Source organism: Pelodiscus sinensis, chromosome 9 (assembly GCF_052426305.1).
Source record: "Pelodiscus sinensis isolate ZL-2025 chromosome 9, ASM5242630v1, whole genome shotgun sequence".
Taxonomy (NCBI): Eukaryota; Metazoa; Chordata; order Testudines; family Trionychidae; genus Pelodiscus; species Pelodiscus sinensis.
The window spans coordinates 7,940,821-7,959,142 of record NC_143060.1 but is presented as its reverse complement, the minus strand read 5'-3'; the positions used below and the strand labels follow the sequence as shown (position 1 = coordinate 7,959,142).

The window sequence follows — 18,322 nt, the reverse complement described above, 5'->3', positions numbered from 1 at the left end:
TTCAGTCCAAGTTTTGTCTACACTACCAATTGAGTGGCAAAGCTTTTGACATTCACAAATGCTTAAACCTCCCAACTCTCTCCCCTTCCCTTCCGAGAGAGAAAAGTTTGCTTCGATAAGTGGCAGCGTATATGACTCGCTATCCACAGGAGTGGTCCATATTTCTCTTGGCAATGCAAATCCTGTTCCATTTACATTAGACTTTTAGCAACAGGGCCATGTCTGTGTAGTGTAGACAAACTTTGCTCTGTGTTGCCTTTTGAATCTCTGCCATTCTCTAAGGGAAAACACTAGAGAAATTTCCCTTCCCAAGATCTCTTATCTCCAAAGCACAGACTTCTGTTGTCGCTCCACCTGTGCATGCAACATAACTGGGGGTGAGCGAAGCATTTTATATGCCATGCCAGCTTATTGCAGCACTGAGTATCTTAAACCATTCTTTATTGAGAACTGCACAAATACAAACTCCTGCATCAGCAGCACTCTGGCACAAATAGTAATTATACGTGTAGTCAGGTTTCCCTGCGAGTAAATATAGATAAACGGAGCATGGAAAGTCAATGTTGTACAAACATCTCAAATCAACCTATCACAATTCTGTCACTGGACATGAAGGAGGGAAGGAGTCTTGGTCTCATCTTTATCCTCAACCACTCTCTTTAATATTAAAACATTCCCTTGTTTTTCTCCCAACATGAAATCTTACTGACTCCCAACTTTCTTTCCCTCCTCTCTTGATCGTATGGACTATTCCTTCCTTGACTTTGACCCTTTGTAGACTAATTTTCTGTATAGTCAAGTGGCAAAACCACTCTTGCTAAAGAAACCAATGACAATTTCTTGGCCAGATCTAATGGCTTTAGCTCTCTTCACCTTTGAAAGGACTGATGATACCTATTTGTATCCAGTCTTCCAATTTACTGAGCTGTCTCGGTTTTTCTCCTTCCTTTTGAACCAGTTCTGTAGTACTTTTTTCTATGGCAATATCTTCTCTTCCTCTTCCTCTCTGTCAGAGTTCCCAGGGCTTAATTCTTGACTCTGACCTCTCTCTCTCTCTCTCTCTCTGGGTCCTCTTATCCATAAATCTACTTCTCTGCTACTTTCAGTTTGTCTTCTTGCTGCTATCTCAGATTCATTATAGTGAACCTAGTGAACTATTCCCCTACTCCTCCTTGTCTTGGATTTTTCCTCAATTGGTTCATACTGCCACCTCTATTCCTGTATTACAGGCTTTCATGCTTAGTGTTATTTTGTATTTGTTTTTTATTCTTCTATCATGTCCACACCGTTGCCAAAACTTGTCATTTCCTTTTTTGCAACATTTCCAAAATTAGTCTCTCTTCACACCAGGCACTAACATGATTGTCCATGCTCTAGTAATTTCCTTCCTTCTTCTTCCTTATTGGCCTTCCCATTTTCTTTTTTCCCCCTTTTAGTCCGTCCACAACGTATCTGCTAAGATCTTTCATGTTGTCAAAGCAGTCCATAGTTCCACTCTGCTTTATACTTCCCTCATCTCCAGCTCCCAACCCTGCCTCCTCAAAGTGTTCTCCCATACTTGCTGTGTACTGGTCCTTGTCTCCTTTTCTCACTTGAAATTTCATGTCTTGTTTCCTACTTCCCTTGCTTGGCATTCCACATTCCAGACAGCCTCTCTGGGTATGTCTACACTGCAGTTAAAAAAAACCCACAGCTGGCCTGTGCCCATTCGTTTGTCGTTGCAGACCTCAGACCAACGGGTCATTCCCTTCACTCAAGTCAACATGCATGGGCCAGCCATGGGTATTTTAATTGTTGTGCAGACGTACCTTCTGAGAGTGATGTTTGTTGTGTGAAGTGTGTCCTCAGCGCACACTGCCAGTGGTGTGCTATCTTGTACCTTCTCTGATTTTAGACTGTAGGATTTTCATGAGTTGTGCTTTACTGAACAGTACAGTTTGACACCAATGCTGCTATGTATGACTTCTTTGCACGAAGGCATGAGAATGAATTGGTACGGATTAGCCTAAAATTTACATCCATGAGCTCCTCTGACTCCTCTTTTGGAGAAAGGGCAAAATTTGGTTTACCAAATTATTAATCTACAGGTTTATTCATAAAGCTAGGTATACTTGCAGACTCTGAAATTCTTGACGAATGAAAAATACTTAGTCTGAATCCCCACTTTGGTAACTAAATTTAATATAATTTAAGTATGTTTATGCCCATCCATTTACATTCAGGGTTTGAGAATCTAGCATCCCAATCTGATTTCTATTTGTCTACTCTTGATGGTCTTTCAAAGCAATTTTTGTTCATGTCAGGACTCTTTGACCAAATGTAAGTGCACATGATGTACTTGTCCTAAATTGTACATGAACCTGATGACCTTGAGTGAGCTGCACTGCATGCTGTTAAATACAAGATGTTTCTGACATTGTTCTGTGTTCTAAACACTTGAAAGCAGGTACAGCTCAGGTCAGCTTCTTATAATGTTCCGATGAATTTAGGATGGCAAATTGAATTTTATGACGGTCTAGCACCTACGTGTAATGAAAGTTTGCACAGCCTAAACCAGCAGCCCTTGACTGCTTCTTCTGGACACCAGACCATGACTCTAAGATAATAGAATTCACTGGTTTGCTAAAACAGCCTGAGGGCTGGCTACTTTGTCTTCCCATGATGCTGTAAATGGTTTGTAGCTATTAAAGAGGAACTGCAAAAGGGTCTCTTCCCCAACACCTCTTTTCCACTAGCTCCTTCTGGAAAAGTCCTAATTTGAAAACACCAAAGAAAGCCTCATGCCACTGTGAAGCTGCCTCTGCACAAGGTGGTTCTTGTCTGCTGCGGCCATATTGAACCATCTCTCCCTCGCACGCTCACCCAGACTTGCCAGGCTGTGCTGTGCTGGCTTGAGCAGACGGGGCCATTTCTGCAGCTGAGTGGATGGATTAGCACAGTCGGTGTTTAACAACGGTAAGGCATGTCTCGGTGACTACATCTCCCTTCCCATGAAGACTATCCCATTTAGGAGGGCAGGTGGGGGAGAGACCCACTGGGGAGAAACAGGAAGGCGGGACATCAAGCAGCATATGGGATCTTATAGCCTTTGTACTTTTATAAGTGTACTTTTGTACTTTTTTTCAGATAAAGCCTGCTTCTTGTGCTCTTCTGTTCCTTTTCCCATTGCCTTTGTTCACTTAAGTAAGCAGAGAATTGCTTTTTAACATGTATTTATATGGAAATAATTTGTGTTAAACTATCACCTGAGGCACCAGGCGAGGCTCAGGGCCCCAGCACACAGAGTGCTGTACAACACCCAGTAGAAAGATACTTCCTATCCCAGAAAGCTCCACATCTGGGTTGTGGTAGGAGGCAACAGGTAAGGGAGGCAAGTTAGCATACAGGACACAAAACGTCTTGGTTCAGGTCTCCACTCTTGCCCAAATTTGTTACACTTCTGGAAGGGTCTTCCAGAGACCATGGGCCTAATGTCTCCAACCTTTCTATCGAACTGCAGCCCTTGCAAACAGCCTCCAACTGCATTTTGCTAGTTTTGATATCAGTAGTGTCATCTTAAAACATTGTGACCAGAACTCTGGATCATATTCCAAAGGTGACCGCTACAGCTCTCATTATAACATGGAAAACTAGAGCTGGGCAAAATATTTCATCTCAAACTCTTTTCCTCCCCCCCAAAATGTAGATTTGGGTCAACCAAAACATGTTGTGGATTTGTGAAATTCAGGAAATTTTTTCAGCTGAGAACAAGAAGAAATCAGGATGTGGTGAAATAAACCATTTTGCCTTAGTTGAAATGCTTTGGGTTGGTTTCACAAGGAGACTTTGATATCATTCACAAAACTGAACAGGAGACAGTGTTGGTGCCCCACTTACATTGAGTAGACCAACAGTTAGAGAACCCACCTGAGAGACCCTAGTTCAAATCTCTACTCTAAAACAAAGACTCAGGTCTGCCAGACTGTACGGTGTTCTGGGTTGGGCTCTCAGTCATCTCCCTGTTGAAGAAGGATGCCCAGGATTCCCAACTGAAAGTTGGGAGAGAAGGCAGGCTCAGAGGGGTCCCCCCAGCTGTTCCACATAGTATATTCATTGGGCCAAAGAAAGAGTAAAGAAAATCCCTATAACGTAAGTGTAGCTATTATGGCGCTTAACCTGAGTTCTAGTCCCTGCACCAATGGACACTTGATTTGATTTGTTTTTTGGACAAGTTTGCAAACCAAAAACTCAGTTATTCATGCAGCTCTACGGACATCATATTCCTGTTTACATTTGATACATCTTTTTATGCCTTCCAAAATTTAATTTGCTTCTGGCAAACATTTCAGACTTTACCACTGCACTTGATTCCTTTTGCTATGTGCTTTTTAGCGTGTAACTACCGAGGACAGAGTCGGATTTCCTGGTCACACAGACACCCTCATTACCTTGTGTTTCTCCACAATAAATACTGTAGTCTTGCCACAGTCCTAGGCTATGGAGCTGGCTCTCCATTATATTTCTGTTTTCCTTCATGGTCACTGTCCTCTCTCCCAGTTTGGTGTTCTCATCCCATCTGGTTATTTTAATGGTATGCATGAAAGGTAATTTTGTTTAATAATCCTTGAGCAGTTGACTTCTGCTGAAAGCATCCTCTAGGCTCAACTCCATACAGGCCTTGATTCCATACCTGTACACTACATATGATTAAGGAAGGGAAGGAATTTCTACCTTCTAGTCTTGGTTGTGTTGCAGACTTTCAGTGGTTATTATTCTACTTAATTCTGCACAGAGGACTAATTCAGTAATGTTTGTTAAGCACTTGGAAGAGGAAGAGTCCTAAGTAGTTATTTTTTAAGACTACCTCTGCAGAGTCAATAAATACATTATAGTTACCTTAAAGTCCAGTAAACTTACCATTCTCCTCAGCCTCGCATACTTGTAGCGAACCATTTTTGTCCTCTAGAATGCCACTAACTGATTAAAATGCATGATTTGTATGACAATGGCATGTTGTGATGAATCTTTGATTCCATTTTCCCCTACTTCAAGATACAAATTCAGTGCTGCCACCAACATGCTTCCTAGCACTCAACCCTGTTTGTGTATAAGTAAGCATAAGTGCTTATTATTGTCTGCACAGGCCCTTGGATGTAAGCTCCCAGAAATTCTTTCCAATTTATTACTTGAAAATTTATTAGCTGAGTTCCAGTGATTTTAATTAAAACTGATCCAAAGTAGTGTTTGGTTCATTACACCTTTTGCTTTTTCTCCCTCAAGAAATGTAAGCGGTTTAATAGTCGTTTTCTAAATGGAAGGAAACTATTTCTAAATTAAATTATTGTAATCAGAAACCGGGCTAGTGAAAATTTGATTTCTGTTTTTTAGGATGAGAGTAACTCATTGAAAGGAGACTCAAGTAAGACAAGAGAAGATTCATGTAAAGACTCCTTATGTGGCAACGAACTACAGAGCAGGTATGTCCTATTTGGTAATTGGTATAGAAACAACATGTATACCATGCTGCTAAAATCTAGCTGCAAAATGGACACGTAAATAATTCATTTTCTATTTTAAGTTATGCATTATGCTGTAAAATGGCCAAATGCTTCTTTGAGTTAGTCCTACTAAGATTTTTTACCTAAGAGCAAAATGCAGCTAATTATTGTTGTGCCTTCCATGCTGCTATGATTGACACTGTGTCAGTGCAACCTCCAATAATTCGTATTGTCAAGACTTCACATGGTCATAAAAACGATCCTTGGGCAGTGATTTGGACTTCATAATGTCAGCCAGAGAGCCATTTTTCTATTTTTAGAAGTATTTGGCTATCTTTTAACTCAGAGAGATGTGAAAACTGAGACTTAGTAGCTAGAATCCTTTTCCATGCTTGTAACTCAGTAGGGATGTTAAATTTAGATTAATTAACTAATTGAATAGTCGATGGGATTTCCATTGACTATATGATTAGTCTATAAGAGCACCTACGCCTTTGAACTGTAGCAAGAGCCCTACGGGGCTCTTGCTACAGTTAAAAAGTGGAGGCCTCATGAAGAGCACAGAGCCAGTGGGGGGGACTCCTGCTAGCTCCATGCTTCCTGAGAGGCCTCAGCCTTTGAAATGTACAAGAGCCCCAGCAGGGCTCTTGTACATTTCAAAAGGAAGCCCCACAGGGAGGGCTTAAGCTTATCGAATAGTCGACAAGTCACTTACATCCCTATAACTGAGAGGATTTTTTTTATTTAAGATCAAGTATTGAGCTCTATCCTTTATCTGCAAGAGGGTGGATTAAACAGAGTATGAGGCAGTTTAGTGTTTGCATTTCAGATGAGACCTCAAAACTGTAGCCCTATCTGATTTACAGAAACATAGTATCTTCTCAGAGGGATAACAATGTTAGTCTGTATTTGCAAAAACAGTGGGGAGTCCTGTGGCACCTTAAAGACTAATATGTTTCTTTGATCATATGCTTTCATGGGTAAAAACACTTCATCAGATGCATGCTAGCATCTTCTGGCACTCTTCCTCTGAAGCAGATCTTGCTCTAGCATTCTTACTCCTAGTGAGGAGTCATTGCCATCCTCTACCCTAGAGATAGTTGTGTTCAGTGTGGGAAGAGGGGAAGGGTGCATTGGTGGTTGTTTGTGAAACACTGTGGGATTTCTGAGGATGAAAATAACTATCTGCTATGTATGTGAGAGAATCTGTTCAAGAACTCCTAAACGATAAGAGCTAGGACCACAGCTTCCTCTTATCAGAATGTAAAGCAAGGTCAGAGATTGGTTATGGCTGGAAAATGGGATGTACCTGGAATGGGATTGCTTCTCAGAAATCCATACAGGAAAAGAGTCCGAATCAACAGGCAGACGAAAATGGCTGGCTGGGGACACTCCCTTCCCCTGTCCAGGACTGCCCCATCCCCGAGCCTCCTATCCCCAGGCACCCTTTAGGGAGGGTAGTGGGGCTGAAGTTTTCCTGCCCCCTGATTCATATGGGATGCTGTTGGCTGTTCCCTTTGTCAGGGAGTGAGGGGAACATGCACAGTTTGCTGCATTCCTCACTCTGGCTGGGGAGAGCAGGGGGCAGATGAACCTGGACCTGCCTCAGCCTCAGGACAAGCAACCATCCCCCAACTGTGCCTGCTGGAGCTGCAGGGGCCATGGAAAAATGCTTCTCTCCTGGCCCTAAGTTGCTGTGGTGAGAGAGGGCTGGGACTGCAGTGCTAAATCTAGATGGACTTGACCTAAAATAGGTATGTTTTAACACTTACAATTAGGGCAAACTTTCATAGTGACTTCCAAATTCATGAGTCATTGGTGTATGTGCAGATAGGAAAACACATTCATATTCATATTGTGCAGTGTAATGAACTTTAAAAAAATGTTTAAAAACTCTACATTTTGATTTCCACAGTTGGGGTGTCACTAAGGATTACAATCCTAATTATACCCCCTTCTGTCAAAGAGCAATTACTTTTCTCTTCATCAAGTTTTAGATCAATTGTTGGGAACACTTCTGTACTTACTGCCACGTCTTTATTCTAAGTGTATCCCATATGTGCCCTTACCCTGACAAGTTGAAGCAAACAAAGTGTCTGTATATGTGCACACATCTCTGTATTGAGGCAACTTTGAGATTGATGTTGAAACTTCAAGCATTGGGGAAGGGAGGTGCAACAAACCCCAGTATTACAATATCAATAACTGACGGGATATGAAATGGAGCACTCAGGTTGGGACAGAATTGTATCTTAGGGTTAAACACCGGCAACATTAATTCCACTGCACGAAAGGGGGAGAGAGATAAGAACTCAATGATCATTTGACTGCTCTATATTTGCACAGTTTTTGTCAACAGGATACTAGGACAGAGGGAGAGTTCAGAGAAGGACATGCTACTGCCTGACCAAATGTTTGCAGTAAAGTAGATGATTGAAAACCACTGGGAATATGGAATAGGTCCATGTTGTTTAAAATATTCAGTGTATGACTCACTCTGAAAAGAGCTTTTGGGACTCCTAAAGGACATGTATGAGGGAATAAAAGCATATGACAGGTAGTTCAGAATGGGGAGTTGCGTGCAGAAATCCTGCTGTTGATAATTTGTGTGTGTAATTCCCAGATCACTTAGCTCAGATTGTAAGGATGGTTTCCAGTTGAGACAGGAGACTGGCTTTTCTCTGCCAGGCCTGTGTCTATGTCCATACTACTGCTGAATATCTTATGAGCAAGGAGTGACTAATGGAAATACACCAAAAATAGACAGCTCTTAAGCTTTAAGGCATTGATTTGGACTTTGCTGACGTTATTCTCATTCTTGAAGAGTCATCTATGTTTGCCGCTGTGATGGGTTTTGAATGGAGGCACATGAGTAACGTTAGTTTTTCTGGCCCAAATTGCATTTTAAGTAGAAGAAAGTGCAATGCAGACTATAGGAAGCAATCTGGCTAAATAAGGAAGCAGAACTGGTACCTTTATCTAGCAGTTCCTAGAGGCGTCCAGTTCTACAGAACTATTCAGAGTGGCGCCATGAGGGTCTCTTGTTGGTTTGACGTTCTCTCTGTGTTAGTTTCTTGTGAGTCAAAGATGTAATGTGCAGTTCCGCCTCGCTGTTAAGAGAACTATTTTTAATTTACTCCAGATAGTCAGTTGATTTAAAATACCAGGGCCTGTTTTATGTTTTTGGAGTGTGGGAAAGGAAAGGTTGCCATGCTTTTTCAGCCTCGTGCCCACAGTTGTGTAAGAACAACTGATGCCTTTTTTCACCCAACTCCTTCATATAGGCTGGCTTCCAAATTTCATTCTTTGTGCCTCAGCATATACTTGTAAATGGAGCATTATAGCTTCTGTTTATCATGTGCAAAAAGAGAGACCAGGGTTTTAAGAGCTGGCCCTAAATCTCTCATCCTTCCCCACCCTATTCATATGGTTTAAATTGCAGCTTTCAGTGGAAAGAAACCTCATTAGAAGTTACTGTAGCTTGCTAAAAATACACTCATTAATAATTTCACATACATTGGTTCACTCATTTGTCACATTGTCTTGAAGTTAATATGTATTAAACAGAATTTTAAGACCTGGAAGTTTTGCCACCCTACTGAAGTGGTGTGACTTGACCTGATCAAAATATGCATAAACGACCCAGTTTGAAATTTACCTGTAAAATCAAATCTTATTTCTATTTTCTAGATAAAAATGGCCACCAATAAATTTCCCATACCCAGGAGATGGTAGAGTTGGGATCTGAACCTCTGAAGAAAAGGGGTAAACATTTAAAAAACACCACGTCAGTTAGGTGCATTTGAAAAAAATTACCCCAGGACTGAGATTTACCTTTTTAATTTTTTATGATCTAATTTCAAATATAGTAACACAAAATCAAACTAATTGGTTTTATTATAATGCAACTGTTTATTTCAGAGGTTCTAAGAGAAAACAATCAATCCGTGACGCTTAGATATAAATGCACTAACATTTGTCAGTGCTTGGTAATGAAGACTTTTAGAGGATACATTCTACTTGATGGGGCTAGGAAAATGAATTCTGGAAGCAACTGGTATATTAATATCTTTTCTTACAGATATTAAATCAGTGACACATAAGGGGAAGAAATGAGTAACATTCCATTGCTGCTGTCTCATAATGTATTTGGTAAAATATATTTTTAACCTGAGAGAGAGGATAGAACACATTATAGCTGCAGTTGAAGTAATTTAATTTACCTTGAATAGATTGTCTTCATATTGAAATAGCTGCTTATGGGTGTATTTTGACCTTCAAAGGACACACAGATACTGTGTAGCCGCTGCATACTGCTCAATGCATTGTCACACTGCCAATCAAAGTACAGTAAAGCAACGACATTCTGTTCCAGAAAGAATTTTGTCTCTGTTTAGCAGGTATCTAGTTACATGAAGTAAGACTTCTGTATTTCAATAACATGGGCTTCTGTTCCTTTGAATAATTGTGGTATAATTGTGTTTCTGCTTGTAAAATGTCACTGTCTCAGCACTGCATCTAGGTTCACATTGCATTTATAGACTCCTGTTTCCTCTTCCCTTAAGATTGATCATTTTGGCTTTGCTTATGTTAACAGTTCATCGGCTCAGCAGAACACCACCGTTCACTTGGATAATGGTGAATATTGGTCCAACCATGCAGCTGTGTATAAAGGAAAACCCCACAGAGCTATCTTTGAAGACAGCCTGGAGAAAATATATAGAAACATGTACAAAAAAGCCTCTGGCACCATGTCAAAAAGAAAAATACACTCCTGATAACAATACAACTAGACGTGTACAGGACGCAAGGTTGCTATTTTTAATGAGAATTATTTTTGTGTAACACATTTTTGTACTCAATTTTTTTTAGCATGTAATGTTCATTGGGAAGAACTGTTATGGGCTAGTGGAGCAGCTTTGAGGTTGTGTCAAGGCTGTTCTCAACTTTGGCATGACAAATACAGAAGTGGGGGCCTGCAAAAGCACCCCAAAACCTGATCTCTACCGGCTTTGGTACAAAAACTTCCCCCAAAATCCTGATTTGGACTTTGGAGAATAAAAACCGCTGCCACCACCCAAGTATTCCAAGAAAACCAGGGAAGAGATCATTTGGGAAACCTCCTCCCTAAAAACCTCAGGGGTACCACAAGCTCTTTTCCCCAAAGAGCTTGAAAAGAAAAAAAAATAAGCTGCAGTCTGTGGTAGCTGCCCCTTAGTCAGAGGTATGCAGTTACCCACAGACAGATTTTCCAGGAAACAGAAATGAACCAATACAGGTTAATTAGACAAAGGAAAACAAACTTATTAGCAAAACAATACCATAGTTGCAAGCATAATAAAGTGGCTAGATGAAAAAGCGCCACCAGTTGATATACTCATGGAGGGGACCCTCCCTCATGGGCTCAAACTTAGTTACAAAAGGAAAACTCTTTTAAAGGGAAAAGAAAAAAATACACTTTGAACATCTGACACATCAATTCCACATTCCCAAACCAGGAAACAAATAAAACCTGACTGGTTAACTAACTTTGCCCTACTTACACATATAAAAAGTCCATTCTTGGGAGAGAGACAGGCCTTCGCATCTCCCTGTTACATGGAAGAAACTGCTCTAATTCGGAGAAAGGAGGGAAAATTTAAAAATTCCTTTGTTCCAGTTTGAAACCCCTACCTGCATTACTATTGGCTGACCAGATACCTGGCTAGAGACAGGAGACATAGTTAACCCCTTAGTCCCCAGGTACTGGTCAGCCCCCATGGTTATGACAGGCTGGATCCCCAAAAGCAAAATGTTCAAATAAAAAGAAAACCAGAAACAATTGAAGTTAAGTAGTGAATTGTTCCCTTAAGAAACTAGGATGATGGTGTTTCATGCACCCCCTCTTTGTCCTTTTCAGTGCTGAAGTAAGAGCATCCAGTTTATTCTGCACCCATCAATCATCAGTGCATCATTTCAGTTATTAACATTATTTAACAATTTAAATGTAAGTGGTTGAAAGTGCAATCTGCCCCAGTGTTTAAAGAGCTAGAGAGATGTCTGTTTGAAGGAACTTTTTTTTTTTTTCCCAAGAAGGAAAAGGTTTGTTCATTCCAGGTCTATAAATGAAGAAGGGAAAAATTCTGATAGTATCCGGTAGCTGTGTCAAAGTGTTTCCTAGTACTCTTAGCCATGAAGTTTCTATTATTGTCAAGCTTTTTTTTTGAAAATATCTGTATATTGGATGAAAATATCTCCTCTTCATGCATCCTAATGTCACAGTGTCTGAAAATTTCCAGGATCACTTTTGGAGCTTGTCGGCTAGAGCAGATGCCCCATGCAAACAGTATGAAGCTCCTGCATCACATTCCCACCACATTTGGAGCCCATCCTTACTAGCCTGCTGGGGATGTATTGGCAGAAATTGCCTCTTTTTGTAAAGGCCACCAAATGTTCAGCAGTAGTTAGCTGCTTTCCCAGGAGAGGAAACCTTTTCAGCCTTGCATTGAACAGCTCCCACATTAACAGACCAGGGCAAGCAGCCCATCTCCTGAAAAAGCTGAATGATTTAAAGGGCAAGTGTGTCCATCTCCTGCTTCCTTTTGAAAAGGGAATAACAAATGTGTATTCTGGCTCATTCGCTGCAGAAGCAGGCAGCTGGGGCCGATTCAGTTACACTAGTGCCATCTTGTATCTTGCTTTTGGACAAAGGATAAACTGGTTGTACAGATGGCAGAAATCTAGGACTGTAACCTGTCAACATATGTGGATAGACGAAATGTTGGCCTACTCTTATCCGTGCTTTAATAGTAAGATAACCTCATTGATTTAAGGAAGCAGTGAGTGAGTAAGTCACTTGGAGAGCACATTGAAAGGTGGAACACTGCAGCTTCAGAAAAGGGGGCTTTCGGAGGAAATGTTCGGAGTATAGGTTGAACCTCTCTAGTCCAGAACTTTTTGGTCCAGAAACATCCATTGTCCAGAATGATTTTAGTTAGCCGGATGCCCACTTTTCATAGGTGTGGCCAAGTTTTCCCCGGTACTATAAAGTTTGTTTACAGCCACTAGTTCTGGCTCTTAGTATTCTGTGCTGTTATTTAGCTCTTAATTTACCCCTAAATGTCCTCTAACAGCCCGGTAAGCAGTGGAAGTGTTGGTGATGCTTCTAGGCAATATTGACCTCCTGTGGTCTAGAAAATTCTCTCGTTCAGAACCAATCCAGTCCCAAGGATGCTGTACTAGAGAGGTTCAACTTGTACAGGCATTTCTGTTCCTGGTAACAAAACCAACCACAGCTCCCCATTCCTGGCCTTGACCAGGCTTGGCACTTGGAGTGCTTTAGATTTTCAAAGTGCAAAATAAAGATTAGTCAGTTATTTAATCCTCACAACCTCCAAGCAGAGAAGCATGATTAAGTCATTTTTTTAGTACTGGAAAAGTACAGCACAGACTTATCGAAAGCCAGGGACTCAACAGCACAGCAGGTTTAGAATGTACACGTTTCTGTATCCCTGCCATTAAACTCTGCTGCTTGTCTGTGACTCCCTATTCATCTGTAATACAGTAGTTTCTTAATAGACAAAATTGACCAATGAAAAGAAGGCAGGAAGAAACTAGGAAGACAATGTATGGATCATAAAAAGCCAAGCAGAGTTTGATTGGCTCTCTGCCAGCATGTGGCCTAGAGTTATCAAAACAAAATCGACATTGCAAGTGCACGTTGAAATGATTTCCTGGGTATGAATGAGCACTTCAGCGATGAGTTCTGTCTGCCTGCTGATGCATCCCATCCCTCCTTGTTTAGTATTCCCTCCTGGCCTGAATTCAGTGTCACAGCTGAATGAAAACTGTAAGCATACACGTTACTACTGTTCCGGTCACCAGGGCAAAGCTGGTACATGCCCTGGGCATGCTAGACCTCCAGGACTGGAAACATGTAGTGTGTATACACACGCTCTGTGTGCCTCATGTTGACTTTGTGCCCTGTTCTCTAAGAAGTTTTAGCAGCTGCAGTCTTCCTTCCCAGTCTCAGCAGGACCACTGTAATTGGGGGGATCTGGACTATAAATATTTTGGATACTAGTTGCTGCCTTTTACTTCCCCGTTTGACTCATTCTCTCCATGATACAGGAGTGTTACTCCCTGTCCCCCATCTCCGAGGGTGCAGCCCAGTTAGTTACTAAGTTCAGCTCCGTTAGTGAAATTCATGGGAGGTGCTGAAAATACAGAGGGGCCATCTCCTTGCATGTGAGACCCTTGTACCACATGTGCAACCAGAAAGCCAAGGGAGGGGGAAGACAGGTGAGAGACCCACCATGAGAATCCAGGATAGTAAGTTGGAGGGTGAAAAGGAAGTGAGGTCTCGAGCAGTGGTTTTCACACTAGCGATCATGACTTAGTACTGGGTTGTGGAATGTCAGGCCCTGGGTCTTGCTGCTGAAAGGTGACCAGTGGGGGGGGGCTAAAGCAGGTTTCCTGCCCCTCCTGGCACCGCAGACTGTGCTGTGCCCCAGAAGTTGCCTGCAGCAGGCCCGGCTCCTAGGTGGGGAGTGTGGAAAGAATGCATAGGGTTCTGCACACTGCCCCTCCCCTGAGCACTAGCTCCACACTCCCATTGACTGGGAACCTGCTACTGGCTGCTTCTGGGGCGCAGCCAGGTCTGCAATGGTACGAGAGGCAGGAAGCTTCCTTAGCACCCCGGCTGCATCACTGACTGGGAGCCACTCAAGGTAAGCCCTTTCTGCCCCATCCCTGATCCCTGCCCCCCCAAAGCTAGAGCCCCCCTCCTACACCCTTATCCTCAGCCCCATTCTGGAGCCCACGCTCTAGTCAAATTGTGTTGAGTTTCAGGCATCAATGATTTTCTTCATCTGGGTCACGAGAAAAAAAAGTTTGAAAACTGCTGGTCTAGAGGGGCAGGAGTTTGGTAGGAAATACTAGGCTGTACTTTACGTTCCATTTTAGCCTGATTGAAATGTGGCAGTTTTGGTGCTTTACATTTTTTGATGGAAGTTACAGGCTAGCTTGATGTGGGCTTCCTTTAGGAAGAAGCGAAAAGAAATGTGTTCATATTTGAATCGTGCTGGCTAGGAATAGTCTCCATGTGAAGTTTTACTATGACATAATTTGTATACCAGATTGAAAGGCAATCTTTGGCCTGGCTCCTATGGAGTGTGTAGATGTTTTGCCTCTTAGAATCAGCTAGGATCATCAGGTCCAGCTAGCCTTCTCGCTGGTGATAGGATTGTGCTTGTTTGGGTATAGTCAGAGTTCATTTCCAAACACTATACTAGAATTCATTCTGTTAGGGGGAAACTTGTAAGTAAAACCTGACTTAAGCCTTGAAATGCACAGCTCTGTCCATCTGAAATCGGCACGCTGCTTTTGAAACAAGTGTTTGGCCCCCACTCCTGTTTGTGTGCTTGGCTAACCTTCTATTAATATGCATATAGCTCAAGTGCAGAGAAGACTGATTCTCCTCTGTTACTGCAGCATGCGATAAGTACGCTCTCAGGCAGTGAACCAACATAGTAATAAACTGTGATTGTTTAGTGCACCTTGCCTTCTAATACAATTTAAATCCCTTCTATCAAATGCAAATTTCTAGGTTCCTGAGCAGAGCTTTAAATAGCATTTCCTTGCTCAGGCCTTATCTTTTGCTATCCACAAAGTGGTGTGTTAGTGACAGTAGGATGGCATAATTCCACCACCACCATTTTACCTCCTAAAGGAAAACTACCTACTCAAATCTAGAAATAATGGGATAGATTAAGAGAGAATTAGAGTTTATTGCATCAGTCTTCTTATTTCTTTTTTTACTCCCCCAGACTGTCATAGCCCAAGAGTATTCTAACCAGACATATTTGCCTTTCTGGTATTGTTTGTGACACAAAATGTAATCAGTGTAATATTTTAATCACTTTTCTTTTAGTAAGTCAAACTGAGGCTACTCTTGTTTCAACTCCCACGGGAGCAGAAACTTAGTTGGTGCAAAACAAACTGTATAAGCAGTGGGGCCCAATCGAAAGTCAGGCGCTTTCCTCAATAGCAGTCACTTTGAAAGTCCCTCACCATTGCCCTGTAGTGATTAAGGGGTGGAAGTGTCAAGCTCTTTAAGGATCAGCATTATCTAGCTTCCCAGCTAGAAGGATAGAAGCTTCAGCTCGGTCCCTTGAGAATGTCAGTTGGAGCTGACGGTGTGGAACGCCTCGGGTAATAAAGATGTGAGAATGTTTAGAACTAAAATGTGAGCTGCTTTAAACTTATTTGATGAGGAAAGTCTCCAGGTTCAATGTGTTTGGGTTTTTCCACACTACCTCGCCTAGATTTCACCACCTGAAGTTTTCAGAGAATCACCAGAAAACTAAGAAATCTGTTAAAAGGAGCCTTTGAATTGTGTGTCTATAGGGTCTTCATTTCAGGTACACATGCACCTTGCGCCTCTGATGAGAGACGTGTTGGTAGCAGCGTCCATTCAGACGTCGCATGCACCCTACTCAACCTTATGCCCCATTCGGAGGCTATATAGGGCTGTGTGGGTGCAGTGCCTCACTTCTCTCTCACCCTAAACAGGCTCCTGGCCATATTGCCTACTTCTGCTTTAGCACAAGAGGCACTGCCGATTAAGGAAACTCTCCTGGAGCTAGACCAGACCCCCTTGAAAACTCCAGTGGTGGCACCCCTTACGTGCACATGTGCCAACCAAAAGGTGCTATGTCTCAGCCAGGAATTTTGTTTTCTACATCCAGGACCAAATTCTCTAGCCGTGGACACAGCTAATGAAAGTGAGACTCAGCATAGTACTAACGGTACTCCGTATAACAGGGACTAGAGGTGTCTGGAACTTTTTGATCATAAAAATGACTGGCAACATTACAGTTTGGGATTATGAATCACTAAACACAAATGTTGAGACTTAACTACCTGAATTATGAGACATGTAATGCTTTCATTGATCATTTACCAGAAGAACATCGAGTTCTGAATAGTGCAATAATAAAAAAGAGTCAGCTTGTGGCAAAGACATCTTTGAAGGTTTTACTTGATGTAGCCAACAGTGAAGGCAGATCTGTGTCCGCCCCAGCCATAGTGAGATGAGTTTCCTGACTTCAGTTGTATGGGTTCCTCTGGCAGGTGCAATCAGCCACTAAGGAGTTAGTGTTTAACCCACTTCATACTCTAAAGGACTCTAGGGCTGTGTCTAGATTACATCCCTCTTTCGACAGACATGTAAATTAAGCCCTTTCAAAGTGCAAATGAAACGGAGATTTAAATATCCCGTGCCTCATTTGCATAATCGAATGATGGCGCTCTTTCGAACAAGCGCCATTTCAAAAGTAAAACCGCAATCTAGACGTGGTTCTTTCGAAAACGGCAGGCTTTTTCGAAAGATCCTGTAAACCTCATCCTGAGGATATACATGCCTGCAAATAAAAAGACATTCAGGAGGCCTCAATCAATGTAAAAATCACATCCTGGTCAATGTTCCACCTTCTATAAACTACCTGAACCGCTGGCTTAAGAGGCCAGAATTTTCCACTCCTCACATTTGAGGGTTTGGTCAGGAGTCTGGCCCATCTGATAGGGTTTCTTCACTACCCTATTCCACTCCTTTCCCTTAATTTGGACACCATCTCTCACTATGGTGAATTTACCGAGGAAAAGAAACTTATGGTTACACAATCCAGTTTGCCTTCATCCTGCCCTCCTGTCCCTTTTCCTTCCCTTCTCAGGGACCTTCTTGTGATCAGTTTCTGAGACACAGGATCATATTGCGTAGTAGCCTAGGGGCTATAGAACCAATTCCATTCAAACACAAAGGACAAAGGCTTTGCTGATGGTGTGTTCTGTTACCCAAGGAAAATGGGTTGGAGGCCAAAAGTAGATCTCATATAATTACGTCAGTCAGACATCTGAAATTCAGAATGGTTTCCCTTGCATCTGTAATTTCCTTTCTCAAGTCCTGTGACTGCTTTGCAATTCTGGACCTCAAAGATGCTTCCTTAACTGTAGTAATTCATCCCTCACAAAGGATGTATTTTGTCATAGTCAGTCATTATCCATTTCTAGCCTTCAGCTTTTCTTCCAGCCCAATGGCTATCTCAAAAATAATGGTGATGGAAGCCACACACATCTAGGAGTAAGTCTCTGTAGGTTGGTGACTGGTTCCTCAAAGGGCAGCCTTGGCTTAGGAGATGTTGTCAGCAGTTCAAACAGCAATGTCACTTTTCCCAGTAATATTGAGAAATCGGTCTTGACCCCTAAACAGTGTATATTTTTTTATATCAGCATTTTTAGGTTCAGTGAGGAGCAAATCTCCCAAGAGGTTCCTCAACGCTAGCCAAAGAATTCAGTTTAGTCAACAAATACCAGCTACAACATGTGACTGCAGCTTCTGCATCATCTGTTAGCTTGCAGTTTTGTAACCTAGAACACCAGGTTACAGTCATCAGTGTACCCAGGAGTGACTCAGAACAGCATATATAGCCTACAGTCTGAAACTGTACTCAGTCATTCACCTGGTGGAAGGATCTTTGCAAGGTTCTTGCAGGAATCCTGGTCATCCAGCATCCACCTATCCTCATGAGAACATCAGATTTTTCTCTGTTGGGATTGGGAGCACATTCAGGTCCTCATGCCTCCCAAGGCAAAGGGTCACAACAAGAATAGTTCTTGCACATCAATCTGCTGCAATTGGCAACTGTGAGAAAGGTTTGCCTCCACTTTCTTCCACTAATCAAAAACAAATAGATCAAGATCATGAGGGACTACATAGCTGGATTATATTAATTGTCAGTGAGGAGTGTGTTCGCCCTTGCTCTGCACTGAAGCGATGAAGTAAATGATCGACCAAATGGTTATTTCAG

At 42.0% G+C, this 18,322-nt stretch overlaps 1 protein-coding gene across 2 annotated transcripts in view; it reads left to right on the top strand.

The window, feature by feature from the left end:
* Positions 1–10,282, top strand: part of SPATA6 (spermatogenesis associated 6) — a 60,610-nt gene extending 50,328 nt beyond the window's left edge. Inside the window, exons 12-13 of one of the 2 annotated variants that reach the window (XR_016350236.1) lie at positions 2,736–2,955; positions 5,368–5,456. Coding sequence is in view for 1 of the 2 variants with exons in the window: in XM_075935945.2 (XP_075792060.1) it covers positions 5,368–5,456; positions 10,075–10,255 (270 nt within the window). In the remaining variant the exon portion in view is untranslated. Of the gene's footprint in view, positions 1–2,735; positions 2,956–5,367; positions 5,457–10,074 lie in introns of those variants that run through there. The other variant, XM_075935945.2, reaches the window with a different exon arrangement.
* Positions 10,283–18,322: the final 8,040 nt, after the last annotated feature.